Here is a 20,644-nt window from a genome sequence, read left to right on the forward strand (position 1 = left end):
TAATAACGACGTTTTGGGCCGAAACCCTTCATCAGGAGTGAAGTAACAAGGGATGGTCGAGGGGGGTTAAGAAGTGGGGGGAGGGTTTACTGTATATCATAGTTTGCAATGTGCTGGGGGCAGCCCACAAATGTCGCCATGCTTCTGGTGCCAATATTAGCATGCCCACCACTCACTAAGCCTAACCCGCATGTCTTTGTAATACTGGGAGGAAACCAGAGCCACCTGGAGGAAACCCACACAGTCATGGCGAGAAAGTACAAACTCCTTACAGACAGCAGTAGGAATTGAACCCCAAACAGTGATCACTGACGTTGCAAGGCAATTGCGCTAACCACTAGGCTCTGAATTGTGACTAGAGTGATGTATATCACTCCAGTGGAGGTTATGCAATTATGATGTATCTGTGCTAAATTGGCCTAGTGAGGAAGTAAGTCAGTAAGTGAGGTGGTTGTCACTAAGGGAGCTGGGTGGAAACAGAATGCTCTGTTTGCCCTAAATTGCACCTCTTCCTGAAAAACCTGATCTAAGGATACCTCTGTCTTGTTTCCAGCATCCCTTCTGAAGGGCTTGAAGCACAGCAATATTGTGCTCCTGCACGACATTATCCACACGCAGGAGAACCTGACCTTCGTCTTTGAATATGTGGTGAGTAAATCCAAACAGAAGCATAAGAGTGAACTGTCAAATGCAGCCATTGAGTGGAAGTTAAATGCTAAGGCTATATATTCAGAACCACTGGTGAAAATGGATCCATGCCAGCAACTTCAGCCTCTCATAGGTAACTAGCAGCAAGCTTTATGTTTCAAAGCCAGCTGTTTGAAGAGCAATAGAGAGAGATGAGGGACTTCCCAATTGTAATGTTCTGAGCTAGCAGCAATCTTATTTTATATAACACCTTCCATGTAGAAATTCATTGCCAGTGTTTTCTGAGATTTCTGAACAGATAAGTTGGACATCATGTCCAATTAAGAGATATCAGGGCTAGTGGCCAAGGACCTGGGAGGAAAGCTAGGCTTGGAGGAGTGTTGCCCTGAAGGTGGAGAGGCAGATAGCTTAAGGGGTGGAATTCCTGAATACTCTATGTATAGGGAGTCAAAGCGCCCACAAACGGGGCCACTAGATACCACAGTGCCAACGAGGCCAAAGTGAAAGGATTCAAGAGTTCTTGAGGAGAACGTAATGAGTTTTGAGTTCAACACATGCAAGACAGGACTAGCATGTTGGTGGGTAATCTGTGCATCAACTAGAATTAACATTAGGTTTGATTTGGTGTACAGATTGCTGACTATTGCTGTCTCTATTCCCCCTCTGTAACTCATTTTCTCTCTGGTATGTTCATCAATTTCCTACTGCTTTCATCACCTACCTACACTGGAGGTAAGTCTGGGAGGAAAGCAGAATACACAGGGGAGAACCCCACTGTCACAGGGAGAATGTGCAAACACCACACAGTCAGTCCTGGGTTGGACCCAGATCACTGGAGCCATTCAATGGTAGTACTGGATTTTGGAGAACATTGTTGCCGGCAGATATTACAAATCACCTTGGAGGAAGTGACAGAGATTTATCAAGTAACAGAGTTTTTTGGACCTTTGTGTCACAGTGGTTTTGCTGCTTTGCATGAATTCACATCACATACAAGTTTCCCCCCTTAGTGTCATCTGTCCCTCCCACTGACCCACTCTCTTCCCCCTCCCACTCTCTCTCTCTCCCTCGCTCCAGCTCTCTCTTCTCCCCTCCCTCTCTGTCTCTCTGTCTTGGCACAGAAGGGGCTATTTGACCTATCGATACATGCCAGCTCCCAGAAGAGCAACCCATCTGTCCCATTCTGCCTCTGCTTATTCCCCTGTAGCTTCTGCTCTCCTTTGTTTTTCAGTTCCTGTTTTATTGTTTAACCACGTACTGCATAGAGTAATTGACAGGGCTCAATCAACTTTTCTGGGCATCTTTAGGATGTGGGACGGGACTGGAGCTGCTGGCGCGCGCACACACACACACACACACAGACACACACACTCTCACACACACACACACACACACACAGACACACACACTCACACACACACACACTCACACACACACAGAAGCACACACTCACACGCACACAGACACACTCACACGCACACAGACACACACACTCACACTCACACACACTCACACACACACACACACACTCACACACACTCACACACATACAGACACACACACTCACACACACACACACACACACACACTCACACACACACAGAAGCACACACTCACACGCACACAGACACACACACTCACACTCACACACACTCACACACACACACACACTCACACACACTCACACACATACAGACACACACACTCACACACACACACACGCGCACACACACACACACACACACACACACACACACACTGCAGATGACACCCAAGGTGAAGACTATGAATAGATTTCACATTTCAGATTTAGATTTAGATTCATTTATCACATATGGAGAAAGGCGTAATTAGTGTCAACAACCAACACAGCTGCTAGGGGCAGCCTGCAAGGATCACCACACATTCCAGCACCAACATAACATGCCCACAATGCTTGGAAGAACAACACAGAGCACTTCAGAACAGCACGCAACAAAATAACAACAGTAAAAAGAATCCCCTTCCTCTCTCCCCCCCACCATCAAAACACACAGACAGTCTTCCAGGTTAAGCCTCCCTATTGGTCTACGATCAACTGATCAAAGATCTTCGGTAGTAACCAACAACGCAGCTCAAACTCTGAGTGCACTGACTGACCGGCTCTCGTAGCTCCTTGTACCTTCTGCTCGCATAATGTGCACTGACCTGGGATAGTCCGACTACCATAGATGTCCTTTTGAAATCTGAATCGGAATCAAGTGGGAACTGTATCAAAGTTATCTTAGACCAATCGACCCAGCCCTTTGGGTGAGATGGGAGCAAGACATTATGAACAGGAAAGTGTTTTGATGACTGGGCAAGTGGGATGTTAAAGGCAAATGTGGAGTCGAATAATGTGTTGGCATAGAGTGGGCAGGTTATTGAAATGAAGAGTTGGAGTTGGCAGCTTAATATCATTGGCAGAATTTGCAAAACTGTTTTACGGAGGCTGATAAATTATATACTTAGGCAGGGTGACATGAGAAAGTATTAAAGTTAATATCGCCTACAATTGGGGAAACTGTTGGAAAGTTGCTAAGCAATTGGACAACAGAGAAGCATATTTGTGGAACCTATTTAAAACATGCCAGCAATGTTTAGCAGCATGATTAAGGATTTGCTCAGTAATGTTTGGGATCAGAAACAGTTGTTGTGCAATGATATTCTAACCTAGAGACCTGTTTTCTCATTGGTTCCAACATACCATGTCTTGTTCCCTTCAGCAAACAGACCTTGCCCAGTACATGACCCAGCACCCAGGAGGGCTACACACACACAATGTCAAGGTAAGAAGGTTTAGGAATCCCAGGCCTCTGTTTTACTTCTGTTAATAACTCCAACTCTGTTGGAACCGGTGACTAGTGGTATGTCTCAGAGATCTGTACTGGGTCCAATGTTGTTTGTCATGTACATTAGTGATCTGGATGATGGGGTGGTAAATTGGATTAGTAAGTATGCAGATGATACTAAGGTAGGTGGTGTTGTGGATAATGAAGTAGGTTTTCAAAGCTTGCAGAGAGATTTAGGCCAGTTAGAAGAGTGGGCTGAACAATGGCAGATGGAGTTTAATGCTGATAAGTGTGAGGTGCTACATTTTGGTAGGAATAATCCAAATAGGACATACATGGTAAATGGTAGGGCATTGAAGAATGCAATAGAACAGAGTGACCTAGGAATAATGGTGCATAGTTCCCTGAAGGTGAAATCTCATGTGGATAGGGTGGTGAAGAAAGCTTTTGGTATGTTGGCCTTTATAAATCAGAGCGCTGAGCATAGGAGTTGGGATGTAATGTTAAAATTGTACAAGGCATTGGTAAGGCCGAATTTGGAGTATTGTGTACAGTTCTGGTCACCAACTTATAGGAAAGATGTCAACAAAATAGAGAGAGTACAGAGGAGATTTACTAGGATGTTACCTGGGCTTCAGCACCTACGTTACTGGTGAAAGATTGAACAAGTTAGGTCTTTATTCTTTGGAGCGTAGAAGGTTGAGGAGGGATTTGATAGGTATTTAAAATTATGAGGGGGATAGATAGAGTTGACGTGGATAGGCTTTTTCCATTGAGAGTAGGGGAGATTCAAACAAGAGGACATGATTTGAGAGTTAGGGGGCAAAAGTTTAAGGGTAACACGAGGGGGAATTTCTTTACTCAGAGAGTGGTAGCTGTGTGGAACGAGTTTCCAGTAGAAGTGGCAGAGGCAGGTTTGGTATTGTTATTTAAAGTAAAATTGGATAGGTATATGGACAGGAAAAGAATGGAGGGTTAAGGGCTGAGTGCGGGTCAGTGGGACTAGGTGAGAGTAAGCATTCGGCACGGACTAGAAGGGCCGAGACAGCCTGTTTCCATGCTGTAATTGTTATATGGTTATACATGCTGATCACATTCTGTTCCTTCATTCATGCTACACACACAAAATGCTGGTGGAACACAGCAGGCCAGACAGCATCTATAAGGAGAAGCACTGTTGATGTTTCGGGCCGAGACCCTTCGGCAGGACCAACTGAAAGGAAAGATAGTAAGAGATTTGAAAGTAGTTGGGGGAGGAGGAAATGCAAAATGATAGGAGAAGACCGGAGGGGGTGGGATTCCCCCCATTACTTTCAAATCTCTTACTATATTTCTTTTCAGTTGGTCCTGACGAAGGGTCTCGGCCCGAAACGTCGACAGTGCTTCTCCTTATAGATGCTGACTGGCCTGCTGTGTTCCACCAGCATTTTGTGTGTGTTGTTTGAATTTGCAGCATCTGCAGATTTCCTCGTGTTTGCTCCATTCATGCTGCTCACTTGCTAGTTCTGCTGTGTGTTTCTGGTTTCCCTGCACTGTCCTGTTGTCCCTGAACTGCACTACCCCCCCCCCCCACCCCCAAGCTGGTTTATCCTCCCTGAGACACAATACCCTTAAATGAATGCACACACCCCAAAGGCAAGTGTTTGTGGTTCTTTGGAGCAATCACCTTCTCCTTCCTTAGTCTCTGAGATTGAAGATCAACACATCATTTACCTCCTGGAATACCTTTGTTCTTTAAATTATTGTTGTAATTGCCTGATAGTTCGCATATTTGTTTAGGGAGGGAAAATCTAGGCCTGCCTGGCCTATGTGTGGTCCCTTCCCAGTCCAACATGATTAGATGCTAATTTCCTCCTAAAGTGCTCAGATGTATCATCACTCATTGGACGATGTCAAAGGGTCACACGCGTAGAAGCAGGCTCTGTGGCCTACAAAGTCTTTGCTGACCATCAAGCCCCCATTATGTCAATCCGACACTAATCCCATTCCACACTCCACATTTTTCAACAGCCCAGCCCACTGACCCTTCAGGTTCTCCCATTCACCTGTACTCTAGGATTCCAATACTCATTTATATCCAGGGTGCTTTACATGGTGTGGTTCCCCAGCTATGAGGGGAAAAACCCCATCACCTTGTGGACAGCCTAGGGAGAGCAAAGGCTACAGAGTAAACCCAGACAGCAAATCCGGAGTGGATCCTCTTAGGCAGCTGGACATCATTGCACATCCTTCCATCAGCTCCTGGTGTCAAGCGTATTGCTTCTTGAATTTCCTGGTGAGGCTGAGAGGGGGATCTTGACTGGGCATCTCAGGGTCTCCATACCTTCTGCCCAGGCTTGTGATGGTCATCATCACCCATGGTCCTTCGAGACAATGGATGCCAACCAACCAGGTTTACAGCGGCCAACTAACCTATCCATCCTTGGGATGTGGGAGAAAACCAGAGCACTAAGAGAAAACTTACTTTATAAAGCCTGTTCTTGTCACTGACGATGTACTCTGCCCAGATGTGTCTGTTCCTCCATTTTCTTGGCCACTCTGCAGGCCAGCACGAGTCCAGAGTGTGAGTAGCTCTGGTGGTGCACAGCTTCCTGAGCTTAAGCAGCACTTCTTCTCTTCCAGCTCTTTCTCTTCCAGCTGCTGCGCGGCCTGGCGTACATCCATCGCTGCCACATTCTGCACCGTGACCTCAAGCCACAGAACCTGCTCATCAGCTGTGTGGGAGAACTCAAGCTTGCAGATTTTGGTCAGTATGACCTATCCTTGGCAGAAGCAAGTGAACGCGCTGGAGAATGGGCTTTTGTTCAGAGTTGAGATAAGTAAGATTGAAAGAGTTGAGAGAAAATTTACAGGATATTGCTGGGATTTGAGTTATTTGGAATGGTTGAATATGTTCGGACTTCATTCCGTAGAGTGTAAAAGACTGAGGGGAGATTTGATAGAGGAATACAAAGTATGAGGGGTATAGATAGAGTAAATGTAAGCAGGCTTTTTCCACTGAGGTTGGTTGAGACTAGAACTGGAGGTCATGGGTTAAGGGTGAAAGGTAAAATGTTAAAGGAGAACATGAGGAATTTGTGCTGAGAGTGTGAAATGGGTTGCCAGTAAAATGCTGGATGTGGGTTCAGTTTCAACACTTAATTTGGCTAGGAACTCCAACATCTCTTTCTTGTAGGTGTCAGTGCTGGCCAAATTTCACATCAACCTGTTGTTCTTTATTTTGATCACAGGATTGGCAAGAGCGAAGTCTGTGCCCAGCCAGACATACTCATCACAGGTGGTGACCCTCTGGTATCGGCCTCCAGATGTTCTTCTAGGAGCCACAGATTATTCCACTGGCCTGGATGTATGGTGAGAACATAGAATTTTCATTCTGGGTCAAAGGCTCCAGCTAGTCAGAGGGCTGTGGGAAGCCCAGGTTCAGAATCAGGTTTAATATCACTGGCATATATCGTGAAATATGTTGTTTTGCAGCAGCAGTACATTTCAATATGTAATAAAAATGACAAATTATAATGAGAGTATATATATATAAACTCTGTGTGTGTGTATACATATACATACATAATTAAATAAGTCGTGTGAAAAGAGAGGGGAAAAATGCTATTAAAGTAGTGTACATTGGTTCATTGTCCATTCAGAAATCTGATGGTGGAGGGGAAAGAAGCTGTTCTTGAAACATTGAGTGTTGTGTCTTCAAGCTCCTGAAACTCCTCCCTGATGGTAGCAAAGAGAAGAGGGCATGTCCGAGGTGATGGGGTTCCTAATGATGGACACTGACTTTTTGAGGCATTGCCTTTTGAGAATGTCCTCAATGCTGGGGAGGCTAGTACCCATGATGGAGCTGGCTGAGTTTGCAACCTTCTGCAGTTCTTCTGATCCGGTGAAGACTAGATGGGGGTGCAATCAATTAGAATGTTCATCACAGTATATCTGCAGAAATTTGCCAGTGTCTTTGGTGACATACCACACCTCCTAAAACTCCCAATGAAATAGAGTCACTGTCATGCCTTCTTTGTAATTACATCAGAATGCTTGTTTAGGATAGTTCCTCGGAGGTGTTGGCACCCAGAAACTTGAAACTGCTTACCTTTTCCAGTGCTGACCCTTCAATGAGGACTGGCCTCTGTTCCTTCACTTCCCCTTTCTAAAGTCCACAATCAATTCCTTGGTTGTCACCATCTGAAATTCTGTGAACAATAATTGTGTCATCAGCACATTTATAGATGGCGTTTAAGTTGTGCCTAGCCACACAGTCGTGAGGTGGAGAGAGTAGAGCAGTGGGCTAAACACACATCCTTGAGGTGCACCAGTGTTGACTGTCAACAGGAGGAGATGTTATTTGCACAAACAGTGATCTCCCGATCGCAAGTCAAGGATCTAGTTGTCGAGGGAGATACAGAGGCTCAGGTTATAGAAGATGTTTATTAGTACCGAGGGTATGGGTGGTGTAGAACACGGAGTGTAATCAATGAACAGCAAACTGATGTAGGTATCGCTAATGTCCAGGTGAGCCAGTGAGATTGGATCCACTGTAGACCTATTGTGGCAATGGGTCCAGGTCCTTGCTTAGGCAGGAGTTGCTTGTGTCCACAACCAACCTCTCAAACCACTTCATTGCAGTAGATGTGAGCGCAACTGGGCAATAATTGTTGAGGCATCTCACCCTGCTCTACTTGAGCCTGTATGATTGTCGGCCCACTAAAGCAGGAGGGAACCTCCAGCTGTAGCAGTGAGAGACTGGAAATGTCCTTGAACACTCCAGCCAGTCAATTTGCACAGGTTTTCAGGGCCTTACTAGCTACGCCATCAGGGCCTAAAGCCTTGTGAAGGTTCACCCTCATGAAAGCTGTTCTGACGTCGGCCTCTGAGACTGAGGTCACAGGGTCACCAGTTGCTGCAGGGATTTGCACAGGTGCAGTTTTATTCTCCCTTTCAAAGTGTGCATAAAAGGCTTTGAGCTCATCTGGGAGTGAAGCATCACTGCCTTTCATGATGTTAGGAATGGCCTGCACACCCTGGAGAGCTGATATGCATCCGATTCTGTCTCTTAAGTTATCTCAGAATTGTTTTTTCTCTCTTAAAATAGCCTTATGTAGGTTATACTTGGACCTCTTGTATAGTTCTGGATCACTGGTCTTGAATGCCTTGGATCTAGCCCTCCGCAGACTGTGAATCCCCTGGTTCTTCCACAGCCTTTTTGATTTGAGAATGTCCAGTATGTTCTCGAAGGCACACACTCATCCACACAGGTCTTGACGAAGTCGGTGATAACTGGAGTGTATTCATACAGATCTGAGGATGAACCCCTGAAAATTGTCCAGTCCACCGACAATGCAATCCTGTAAGTGCTCCTCTGTCTCCCTTGACCGTACCTTCTTGATGCTCGCCACTGTTGTTGCGGTCTTCAGTCTCTGTCCGTATGCTGGGAGTAGAGGTACAGCCAAGTGGTCAGACTTTCCAGAGAGCAGGCGTGGGCTGGTGCGGTAAGCTTTCCTGGCTGGTGGTATTACAGTGGTCAAGCATGTTGGCTCCTCTGGTTGCACAGGTGATATGTTGGTGGCAATTGTTCAGATACTTCTTTGAGCTGACCTGATTAAAATTCTCTGCAGTGATAGATAACAAGGTGGGCTGTTTTGTGACTGCTGATCATAGTGCTTGCTCAACTCCTCGAGTGCGTGAGGTGGAATGTACATTGCTACCAGGATGATGGCAGAAAACTCCCTCAGCAGATAAGATGGACGACACTTGTCAGATCGAGTGAGCAGGACTGAGACAGAACCATCACGTGTGTGCACCATGATAATTTAATCATAAAGCATACTCCACCTCCTTTGCCTTTTAAAAGACTGAGCTGTCCTGTCTGTGCAAAGAACATTGGGCTGTAGTGCTGCAATGGTGCAGATGAGCCATGTTTTTGTGAAGCAAAGTACACAGCAGTGTCTGATGTCCCTCTAGTACAGAAATCTTGCTCTGGGGTCTTCAGTTTTATTTTCCAGAGACTGTACATTTGCCAGCAGGGTAGTCAGGATTGGGGTGAGGTGGGGGTTAGCTCAGGCCTCTGCATTTCAATCGTGCCTCTACACCAATGTGTCTTCCCTACTTCTGTTTTCTTAAAGTGAAACTGCATTCATGACCTGAGTCTGTCACCTGAGATTCGTCGATTTGGAGGATAGATTGTTTAACTGTCTTAAAAAATATGGCTCGAGCCAGATTGGAAACTATGTGCCTCACGGAATGAGGGGCTGGGAGCCATTGGAACTAAAGTCCACTCACTAGCAGTTGCGTATGGAACACCTGGTATATTCAGTCATTCCATTTGATCGTTGCTGGTCCCCGAGTTCATCTCTGGCCAGTTTAGCTCACGAATGGAGCCTTCCCCTCCCACCACTCACCCTTTCAAATCCTTTTATGATCTTAAACACCTGAATAGGGTGGACTCTAATCTGCTACACTGAAAACAGCGCACAGCCAATCTGTGCAAACTGGTCTTGATTATTTAACCCTTTTAGCTCTGGTGATTCTGTGTTCACCAAGGCCAGTGGGCTTCCAGAGGACCTTTGAATGATGTAAAAGGCTGAGATAGGAAGCAGCATCTTCACAGTCCAAGCCCATCTTCCTGTGGAATCTGTTGTCTTACCGTTAGTTTGTTTCTCAATTTGTGAGGGGATTCAATCATCTCTGCCCTCTCCCAGCCCCCCGTCACCCGCAGGTGTGTTACCACTTGGGGGTGGTTTCAGCTCTTTCCTGGAGAGGTGCATGGCTGCTCATTGTCTTCTAACTGCATCCCCACATACACCCTCCTCTCCCACCCCCAATCTGAAGTTTAGGCCACCCGGTAACTCTCATTTACAAATCAGAACAATGATTCAGACATTGCTCGAACCAGGCAGGTGTCACAGGATAACACTTAGTTGGGTGAGGATGTCTCTCCAAGGACCTGGAGAAGTCTAGGTGAGAGAAGAGGAGTGAATTCTGGGCATTGTGATGTGTTGGTCTCAGTCACAGATAAATGACTGAGACTGGCTGTATATTTACTGTCACTTGTTGATGAAAATTGCAGAGACTAATCCTGTCTTGCCCTCTGTAGGGGTGCTGGCTGTATATTCGTCGAGATGATAGAAGGTTCTCCGGCTTTCCCTGGTGTGTCTGATATCACGGAGCAGCTCCAGAGAATTTGGGCAGTAAGTAAATGGGCCTTGGTATTTATATGAGAAGACCTCTCTTTGAAAGGGGAGTTTGGGGGAGGAGGAATTGACTGTCCGCATGGAATGCCTCTGGCTCCTGGAGTAGCAATGGTTAGTGGAAAGTTAGTAAAGTCTTCTTTCTTTTCTCGCGGTTCACTTCATTTTTGAATCTAGCTGTATTCCTCGGTGCAGCGGCATCAGGGACACAGTGGTGTCACTTGGCTGCGATCTGCATGTGCGCAGGAAACAGCCATCTGTCTCCACAGGGAAATAGAGGCACCAGAAAGTCCTAGTCTCTTTGTCTTACAACGCTCCCCAAAACTCACCGGAGCCCTGGTAAGTGTTACATGAGCAATACAGTTAGAAAGGGCTGAAGAATGCATTTGGCAAACTTGTCTTCACTGGGCAGGGCATTAAGTACAAGAATTGGGATGTTGCATTGCAGCTGTACAAGACGTTGGTAAGATCACAGTTGTAGTATTGCATGCATTTCTGGTTGCCCAGCCATACTGAGGAAGTGACTGAGCTAGAGAAAAGATTTACAAGAATGTTGTGAGGACTGAAGAATTTGAGTTATAAAGGAACACTGGGTAGGCTGGAGCTGTTTTCCCTGGAGTGAAGCAAGTTGAGAGGTGACCTTTTACAAATCATAAAATCAGAAGGGCATAGAACAGATAGATTGCCACAGTCTTTTTCCCAGGATAGAGGATTCTGAAGAGAGCATAGGGTTAAGGTGAGAGAGGAGATAGTTAAAGGAGCAAGGTTTTCACACCGGGTGGTGGGTATAAGAGGAAGTCATAGAAGTTGGTAGAATTACAATATTTAAAAGACACTTGGACAGGAGGGGTTCAGGGGATATGGGCCAAATGCAGACGAGTTGAGCTGAAGGGTCTGTTCTACGCTTTGAGTGGAAGAGTCACTGAGACTCCTTAACCCCTGGTGTACACGCAGCACAATGAAGTGATACCGAGCCTGTAGCTGACCAATCTTAGCCTGATTGTCCAAGTTTCAAAGTAAATTTATTATCAAACAGCGTATGTTACCATATACTAACTTGAATTCATTTTCTTGTAGGCATTTACAGGAATAAAAGAAATACAATAAAATTTTATGAAAAATTAGCACGAAACAGACAAGGATATACAAACACCAATGTGCAACCGACAACAATGTGCAAACAAAAATAATACTGAGCCTGTAGGTGGTAGAATCAGATCAGAGATGTGGTGAATAATGTTATCCATGCTGGTTCAGGAGCCTGATGGCTGTAGGGTAATAACTGTTGCTGAACCTGGTGGCGTGGGATCTGAGGCTTATCATGTTGATATGGGTGTGAAACGACAGCAAGCAACCGTATGCTCTACTCCAATATTGACTATGGATTCTCTGTAGGTCTTGGGTGTCCCAACAGAGGAGAGTTGGCCCGGAGTCACTGCCCTCCCAAACTACAGAGCAGGTACATGTCCCAGAATCACCTGTCAATTCGTGGTAGGATGGGAAGGTTGGCAAAAGAGAGTACTGAAGTCACTGTGGAGATATACAAACAAGTACTGAGCAGGTGTGCAGAAAGAGAGTCAGAGTGAATGGTTCAGGTCAATGATGACCTGTATGCTCTAATGGAAAGGAGGTGTAAAAGTCAGCTAGATGATGGTCTATTGGGGTCAAATGGGAGAGCAATCTAGGATTGGGTTCAGTTCAAGGGACAGGGGTGTATCAGGGATTCTGGGAGTGAGTAAATGTTTCATGGTCTGTCTGGGTGGGTTGCATCAAGTTCTGTCTGAAATGCAGTGTATTGAGGTCAACCATGTGGGAGTGGGTGGAAGTGTGTTAGTTTTAGTCAGAGAGATCAGTTTGGAGAGCAATACATCAGGAATGGTTCTTGGAGGATGTTTTACAGGGGATGGTCTGGGAGGTGAAGAATTAGAAGTCAGATAAGTGAGGTGTATTTTTGTCTGTCTGAAGACATAAGAGATCTATCTGAGGATGCATGGGGTCAGAAAGCGTGTTTGTAATTAGGTCATTTTGGAGCGTGATCTATTGTATTTGGTCTGAGTTGTAACAGATTGTCAACTCTGCTGTGTTGCTTTAGGTAAGTTTGTACGTGATGGTTTGGGGCTGTGTCAGCTGTGGCAAATTGTTTTGAGATCAGTCTAAAGATGATGTATTGGGTCAGTTTGCGAACGATGTTGAATTCCATCGAGGGAGTTGTTCTGATGTTTGTCTGGGGGTGATCTTTTGTTGTCACTTTGGGATGATGTTAAGGTTAGTTTGCATTTGTTGTCGGGTGGGTATGTATTCTGTTTGGACATTTTGCATTGTTGGTAATACTCTGTGGGGGGGGCAGAGACAGTGGCATAGTACAGAACTGGAAACAAGGACCTGTATGTAGATATATTTAAGGATGTGTGTGTAGGAGGTTCAGTGTTGAGTTCGCTGAGGAGGGGCATGAAGATTTACGTACATGTGAATAGCCTCCTGTTAAGTTTATGGTAATGATGAAGTTTCCATCTTGTCTCTGCACACAGAGCACTTTTTGCCACAACCACTTCAGAAACTTGGCCACATTTGGAAAAGGTAAGTTCTCTTTGATGTGAGTTTATAGTGTGTTGTGATGGAGTAGTCCCAAGCTAGTGTAAAGAGAACAATTGCCTCCTGAGGTTCTCCACACTTCTCCTAGTTCTCGTTTCAAACCCATTAAACTGTTGTAGTTTTATCTGTTCTTGGGCTAAAGCAGAAAAGAGAAATGAAAACTGCACTTGGAGTCAACGACAGTATCTGGTGCCCCTGGAGTAGCCTCCTCTACTTCCATGAAACCTGATGTAGATTGTGTGACTGCTTCATCAAGCACCTTCATTCTGCCTGCCACAAAAGGCGGGATTTCCAAGTGGCCACCTAATTTAATTCTACTTCCCATTCCTATTTCATCCTCCTTCCAGCATTTTCTACTGTTTTAGATTTCCAGAACCTATGCTTTTAAAAAAATTTGTGCATTTTCCTAATGGGATGACGACAGTGCTGGTGCATTCATTGATGTTGTGAGAGAAGAGACAAGCAAAGGCAAATAGGTTTGGGACATTGTTCTTGATGTAGGAATGATTCAGACATCAATACCTTTTGTTCCATTAATGTAGAGTTGTGCATTGGGTGGAGATTGCCTTGGCATTTAAAAGAAAGGTGGGAAGATCTCTGGACACCCTGGGAGAGTGTGGAAGGGATAATTAATTCAAAGGATCATTCAATGGGTTGAACGAGAAAAAAAAGGCCAATAACACTCCTGAGAATGTACTTTAGAGATGCAGATATGATCGAGCAGAGTTATAGACATATTTCTTGTGTGCAAACATAGAAGGATATCTTTAAGCATAGAATGTGGACTAGAATACAGTCAGGTAAGGAATATAGAATTCTTACTTTGCAATAAGAAGAAGTTTTAAGCTAGTACATAGCAAATGCAACACGAAAAAGGGACAGTATTCCGGATTTACATTTAGGTAATGAAGATTGCCAGGTGGAAAAGCATTCTTACTATGTGATTGTAGTGTTCAGCAGAGTTAAGGAACAGGAATAAAGGACCTGAATTTGGGTAAAGTCAATATTAAAAAAGCTAAGAAGTGAATTGGATCCAACTTCTTAATGACAAATCTGTTTTGGAGCATTTGAGAAAGGGATTTAATTCACACTCAGGAGGGACCTGTTCCCTCAAAGCAACAAGGTGAGGCAGCTATATTTAACATCACAGGACCACAGAGGTCAGAGTGAGGTGAAAAATGCAAAGCTTATGTTGGGTGCCGAGAAGTTAATACAGCAGAAACTCTAGAGGGATGTTGGTAGGGTAGCAATAAAAAAGGCAACCTATAAATAGACATGGATCATATGCATTGGGCTGTAATGGAATATTTTGCAGCCATCGTCACAAAATAGGGAGAAAATGATAATATAGCTGAGGAGGAAGTGTGGGAAACATTAAATGGGATAGGGAGGTTGCAGAAAGAAGCATTTTCCGGTTTAACATCTCTGAGAAAAATTGCTATGCTCAGATAAAGCTGTTTTTTTTAAAAAAAAAGGAAGAGATAAATTTGCAGGGCTTTGATCATCATTTTTCAATCCTCCCTAGATAGATAAGAGGACTGGAGAACTGCTGACATTGTGCCACTGTTTGCAAATAGGGAAAGTGATAAATTGGGTAATAGTAAGTCATTTAGTTTAACTACAGTCATGAACAAGTCATTGAAATCCATCCTTGGGGACAGTTTAAATGCTCATTTATAAGTGCATGGATTAATCATGGACAGTGAGTACGGATTTTTGGGGGAACATATAGAACAGTACAGCACAGTGCCGACCTTTTAACCTACTCTAGCATCAATCAAACCCTTCCTTCCAACATACCCCTCCATCTTTCTATCATCTGTGTGCCCATCTAAGAGTTTCTTAAATGTCCTTAATGTGTCTGTCTGTACTGCCCCCCAGCAGGGTGCTCCATGCACTCACACTCTGTGTAAAAAAATAAATAGCTTATCACCGACACCCCCCCCCCCCCCCCGCCCCAATACTTTCCTCCAATCACTTTAAAATTATGCCCCCCGGTATTAGCCATTTTAGGAAGATTTTGTCTGATTAATTTGATCCAACTTTTTGAAATGACAAAGATAAGGCTGCGTTTTTGATGCAGGCTACATGAATTTCAATTTGTATGTCAGACTGCTCAACAAAGCAAAATTCTGTGGGTTTCTAGGGAAAGTGGCAAATTGGATCTGAGACTGGCTCAGTGGCAAGAAGCAAAGGGTATTGGTTGGAGGTGATTTTTGTGACTGGAAGGCTATTATCAATTGGGTTCCAGAGGCCTCCATAGTCAATCCCTTCATTTTGTTATTGGTAATAATGATTTAGATTTGAATGTGGGAATGATAGAAAAGTTTACTGAATGATGCAAACATTTAAACTCAGGATAGACTGGATATTCAGTTGTTTCCTTTGGAATAGAGGAGGGTGAGGAAGGACAAAGTTAGGATCAGTGGACAAAGTGGACCGGCTGGCCTTTGAACCCATTGCACCATTTAGCAAGAGTGTTTCTGGTCTTCTGCCCCCACTGTCTGCCACATCCCCCAATTCCCTTAATGTACAGAAATCTATCGATCTCTGGTTTCAATAAACTCAATGACCAGAGAATTCCACATATTTACCATCCTTCTGTGTGAAGAAATCACTCCTCACCTCAGTTCTAGCTGGCCTAGTCCTCCTTCTGAGACAGTGTTTTAGACTCTTCACCCAGGGAAATATGTTTCCTGCATCTCCCCATGAGAGAATTTGCATTTCATTGAGATCACTTCTCCGTCTTCTGTACCCTTTTGAATGCAGCCCAAACTTCTCGATCTCTATATGTTATCACATTCCAAGCTGACACCATTTTGTGACATACACTTTTACACAAACCAAGGAGGAATCATCTATGCCTTCTGGAAAAACAGTTTTCTCCTTACTGTCTCACATGGTAAACTTACCATCTGAAGCACCAGTAACAGGTTTCTGATATCTCTCTCCACTTCCTCAGACAGTATCACCTGTGGAAATTTGTCATTGACCTTCAACCCCATTTCCAATCCTTTGCAGTCCACTGCAAGTTCTTCCTGAAAACATAAACAGAATTGCCTCAGTAGCCGCATCATTTCAGTCGGGGAATGAGGGAAACAGTAGAGAATTAAATAAACACTGTTTTTCCCTCACAGAAGAAGTCAGGAAAAATATGCAAGAAATACCAGAGAACCAGAATCTAGTGAAAGCAAGAACTTAGTATTAATTAAATAAAAGAACTGAAGAAGTTGGTGAAGATGGAAGACAATAAATAGCAAGGATCAAACAATCTGAATCAGATTTATTATCACCAGCATGTGTCGTGACATTTGTTAGCTTAGCAGCAGCAGTACAATACAATACATGATAATATGGAAAGAAAAATATATAAATTACAGTAAGAGTATATATGTATATTAAATAGTTAGATCAAAAATAGTGCAAAACAGAAATAATAAAAAAAAAACAACTTGGCTGAGGGGCCAAGTATAATATTTGAAAGTTTGCTGACAATTTTAAAGGAGGTAAGATTGTTAGTTAGGGAAAGGGTGTTTTGAGAAGATACAGACAGACTAAGTGAGTAGGCAACTAAAAGCAAATTGAAAATATTCGGGAAAAATTCACTTCTGTGTATGAAATAGAAAAGAATATATATTTTAAATTGTAACAGAATGAAAAATGTTGATATCAAAGAGATTTGGATGTCCTGACATGCAAAGTGCTGAAACCTAAAATGCAAATGCAGTAACAATTAGGAAACTGATGGTTTTGAGGCCTTTCATTCCAAGAGGATATAAGTGCAGGAATAAAGGTGTTTTACTGTAACATGTAGTTCCTGCCTGAAATTGTTCCTGAGGAATTATGTGCAGTTTTAATCTCTGTATTTAAGAAAAAATGTTCTTGCCAGAGAGGGTGCACAAAGAAAGTTCATCAGACTCTGTCCTGTGATGGTGTGTTTGTTAGGCAGGAAGGCATTGGGTTCCCCGTTCAACAGCAGTGCCACTGTGATGCACCATCAATAACTCTCGGAGATGGGAGGCAAACAATAGGCTTTTATTAGCTGCAAGAGACCACCACACAACATCCTGGAGACTGAGGGGGGAGCAGTGCCTCCAACCGCCTTTATACAGGGGTCTGTGGGAGGAGCCACAGCAGTCAGCAGAGGGGTGTGTCCAGACAGGTAAATGTAGTTCACCACACACTGTCAACGGGATAAGTGGCAATGTGAAGGTTAGGCTTGAGGTCGCTAATTGTCGAAAAGAAACTTGTGAATGGTCAGGTAGGATCTGTGGAGAAAGAAATAGAATTAATGTTTCATGCCAATGACCCTTTATCATTACCCCTAAACCTTGTTCCTAACTCCATAGAAACTACCTGATTCAGTACTCAACTTTATTTTGGATTTCCAGCATCTGTCATGCCGGATATAAAATGAGATCATGTGGGATTGCTACAGGTTCAAAGGAAGGGAGTTCTTTTATTCCCAGGAAAACCTCATAGGAAGAAAGGAAGGGCTTGAATAGTTAACTCCATTTGACAGCATTTCCAACTCACTCTTCTACCAGGCCTCCACCCAGTTATTTATTTTTCTTGTTCTGTTTCTTTTTCGCTGTTTGCCCTTTCTCTCAATCCTATTTTGTTCTGTCTCATTTTATCCCCCTTTCCCTCTCCGCCCTCCTTGATTAAGTTCCAGAGTTTGTTCTGCCAAGCCGTGTACTTCAGAAAACTCCTTTAAACTTAACTGCTACAAGCAGCTTTTGCTCTCCTGTTTCAATCCTTTTTATATGCTTTTGGTTTCTTAAGGTTGTCATAGCTGTGGGATGTAGTGGAGATGGTGGAGTACCACCTATTAACTGCTCTCAAATAGCCTCTGACAACCAAGAGCAGCTCCTGGCCTTCACAAGTGGCTTAGCTACTAACCCCAAATGAACCATTTCCACTGACGGGAGAAGGGGCAAAGGTGGGTTACTGGCACCTTAGAACCAGTCACTGTGGGCAGATGGGTCTTGTCAGCCATGATTGGCAGCTCATCTAGAAGAAGGAAAATTCTGATCTCAAACCTCCACTGCCTTGCAGATACACCCACTCATGGGGAAGGCTTCGGGAATAAACCCCGAGGAAAAATTCGAAGCTGGAGTCCCAGAGGCAGTCCTACGTTGAGTTCAACACTGACTGGTGACTCCTGCGACGCCGCTGTTGCCAAACTGTATCGGTCTCTGCCGTTCTTTTGGATTGATCAGCAGCGTGAAGGAGGAGGCTGACACATGGGTAGCAGCTTGCTCTCCATGTCATACTGCCCTGGCTTGTGTATCATGTAGACAGCTGGATGCACCATCCATGGTCATCCCCGACAGAGGGCCTCATATACTTTTGATTTGGATACCTCCTGTGAAGTAGCCAGAGAAAACTTGCTGTGTTAAGGACAATATGTAATGCAACTGGTAATCTAGCTGATCATGTGCCACTGCAATGCTGGATCCATCACAGGGCTGTCTGTTCCTTTCTTCAGATTGGGTCTGGTTCCACAAGCAGAGAGCCTGACTTCGCGGTTACTCCAGTGCTATCCACGGAACAGAAGCTCGGCAGAGGATGCCCTTGCACACCAGTACTTCAGCACCCTGCCCCCTGCACTCTTCCAGCTCCCTGACAGTACGTACACATTAATTCCTCTCGGCTTTGCAGCAGCTCCTGGACTCACCAGACTGTTGAATGGCGAGGAGCAGGAAGGGTGACAGTGAGGATCTGAGCCTGAAAGCAACTGTGTGCAATCATTTACTTGCTCAAAAAAGAAACAGCAGGATGCTTATAATAATATTGGGCAATAATCATATAAGTAGTAAAGATTAAAGATTAGCTTTATTTGTCACATGTACATTGAAACATACAGTGAAATCTTTTGTTTGTGTCAAATCTAAGTCTGCTAAGTTTCCAGTGCCAACACAACTTGGCCTCAACTCAGTAGCCCTAACTTGTACAGCATTTGGGAAGTGAGGGGAAACCAGAGGACCCGGAGAAAACCCACGCGGTCACGGGGAGAAAGTACAAACTCCTTCCAGGTGGCTGCGGGAATTCCTGATCAATGATTCCTGGCTCTATAAAGTGTTGCACTGACCGCTACGCTACTGTGCTGCCTCATAATTCGTAACGGTGGTCACTAACCAAGAATAAACAGAAGACAGCACTATGCAAGTGATGTAGATGTAAATGGGGACATTTGGGTCAGTCATGGTGTGATGGAGCATTAGTGTGTTACCCAATGCCACTGTGTGTGTCGGCCTCAGTGCCTTTCCAGGTGTCATTGCTAATTAGGGGTGCCTGTACCGGACTGTCTGCATTAACAGTGGCTTCTTTATTACCATGGAAACCTGCTAGGAATGACAGCAGGAACTGGAGTTATGGTCACTTCAGGATCACGTTGGAAACCTGTTTGATCCGTCAATCTCATTGGAGTTTTCTTTCCAGACTTTTCATCTCTTCCACAGCAGCAGTGAGGTTGAGGGTCCCCTTGATACAATCTCAGCTCCAATACCAGTGATTGGTTTGGGGATGGGACCAGGAAGTTATAGAATGCAAAAGCTGCACCCAGTTTATTGATTCCTTCCCTGGCATGCTGCCGGTGAGTGAGTGGAAGGATGTGCCTTTCCCCACAACAAGAGAAAGGAGCCGGGTCAGAAACTCGGAAGCGTGCCTGGACATTGCCACTGAGGTCGGCAGCAGCAGGGGCTTGGTACTCTGCTGCTAGGAGCAGCAGAGGGTGTGGTTCCGTGGCCGTGCCGGTCAGGAAGGGTGAGTGCACATCCATAGTCCCCAACCCTCTGCTGTCCTCACCACTACAATACCCTGTGTGTTCTGTTGCTTCTTCCATCTCATGTTCCTCAATGCCACTTGCTTTACACCTGCCTTCCTGTATCCACAAAGTTTTCATTTTCATGCTTTGCCCTTATTACAGTCCGTTACAATTGATTAGCTGATCAGGTACAGTATGTTTCTTGTCTCTTCCCTTGTGGCTAGAGAACACGTCATGGAGATGCTGTGACCATCTGCGTCGAGGAGAGGATACTGGAGGTCATTGGAGCCTCAGACTGCCCTGTGAGAGGCAGGATGGTGAGGAATCCTGGACAGATGATACAATTGCTTATCAGCAACACACACGGCAAACAACGTTCAGTCATAGTGACTTCGTCTCAACAGTGAGTAGAATACGATCATCTACACAATGGTACAACATATCCTTTCCCCTGTGAGGACTAATTCATTTCTTTTCTCTCTTCCAGAACTGTCAGTTATGCAGGTGGTGGAAGTTACTCAGGAGTACCGTAGCAGGACTTTGCAGACCAGGCACCAGCTCAGGCCACTCCTGTGTCGTTGGGGCCAGTGAGAGGGCTGGCTGAGTCCTCCCCTGGTGACCAATGTTTCACAAGTGAGTGG

At 44.6% G+C, this 20,644-nt stretch overlaps 1 protein-coding gene across 6 annotated transcripts in view; it reads left to right on the forward strand.

The window, feature by feature from the left end:
• cdk15 (cyclin-dependent kinase 15) overlaps positions 1-20,644 on the forward strand; it is a 51,644-nt gene that overhangs the window by 21,332 nt on the left and 9,668 nt on the right. For 3 of the 6 annotated variants that reach the window (XM_059967156.1, XM_059967159.1, XM_059967161.1), the window contains 10 exons: positions 554-648; positions 3,393-3,455; positions 6,081-6,204; positions 6,689-6,809; positions 10,549-10,642; positions 12,038-12,101; positions 13,171-13,219; positions 18,726-18,865; positions 20,228-20,406; positions 20,491-20,636. In XM_059967156.1, coding sequence (XP_059823139.1) covers positions 554-648; positions 3,393-3,455; positions 6,081-6,204; positions 6,689-6,809; positions 10,549-10,642; positions 12,038-12,101; positions 13,171-13,219; positions 18,726-18,865; positions 20,228-20,406; positions 20,491-20,607 — 1,046 coding nt within the window. In that variant the 3' untranslated portion in view covers positions 20,608-20,636. Of the gene's footprint in view, positions 1-553; positions 649-3,392; positions 3,456-6,080; positions 6,205-6,688; positions 6,810-10,548; positions 10,643-12,037; positions 12,102-13,170; positions 13,220-18,292; positions 18,705-18,725; positions 18,866-20,227; positions 20,407-20,490; positions 20,637-20,644 lie in introns of those variants that run through there. The other 3 variants (XM_059967157.1, XM_059967158.1, XM_059967162.1) reach the window with 2 other exon arrangements.

This window comes from Hypanus sabinus, chromosome 4 (genome assembly GCF_030144855.1).
Source record: "Hypanus sabinus isolate sHypSab1 chromosome 4, sHypSab1.hap1, whole genome shotgun sequence".
In the NCBI taxonomy this organism is placed as follows: Eukaryota; Metazoa; Chordata; class Chondrichthyes; order Myliobatiformes; family Dasyatidae; genus Hypanus; species Hypanus sabinus.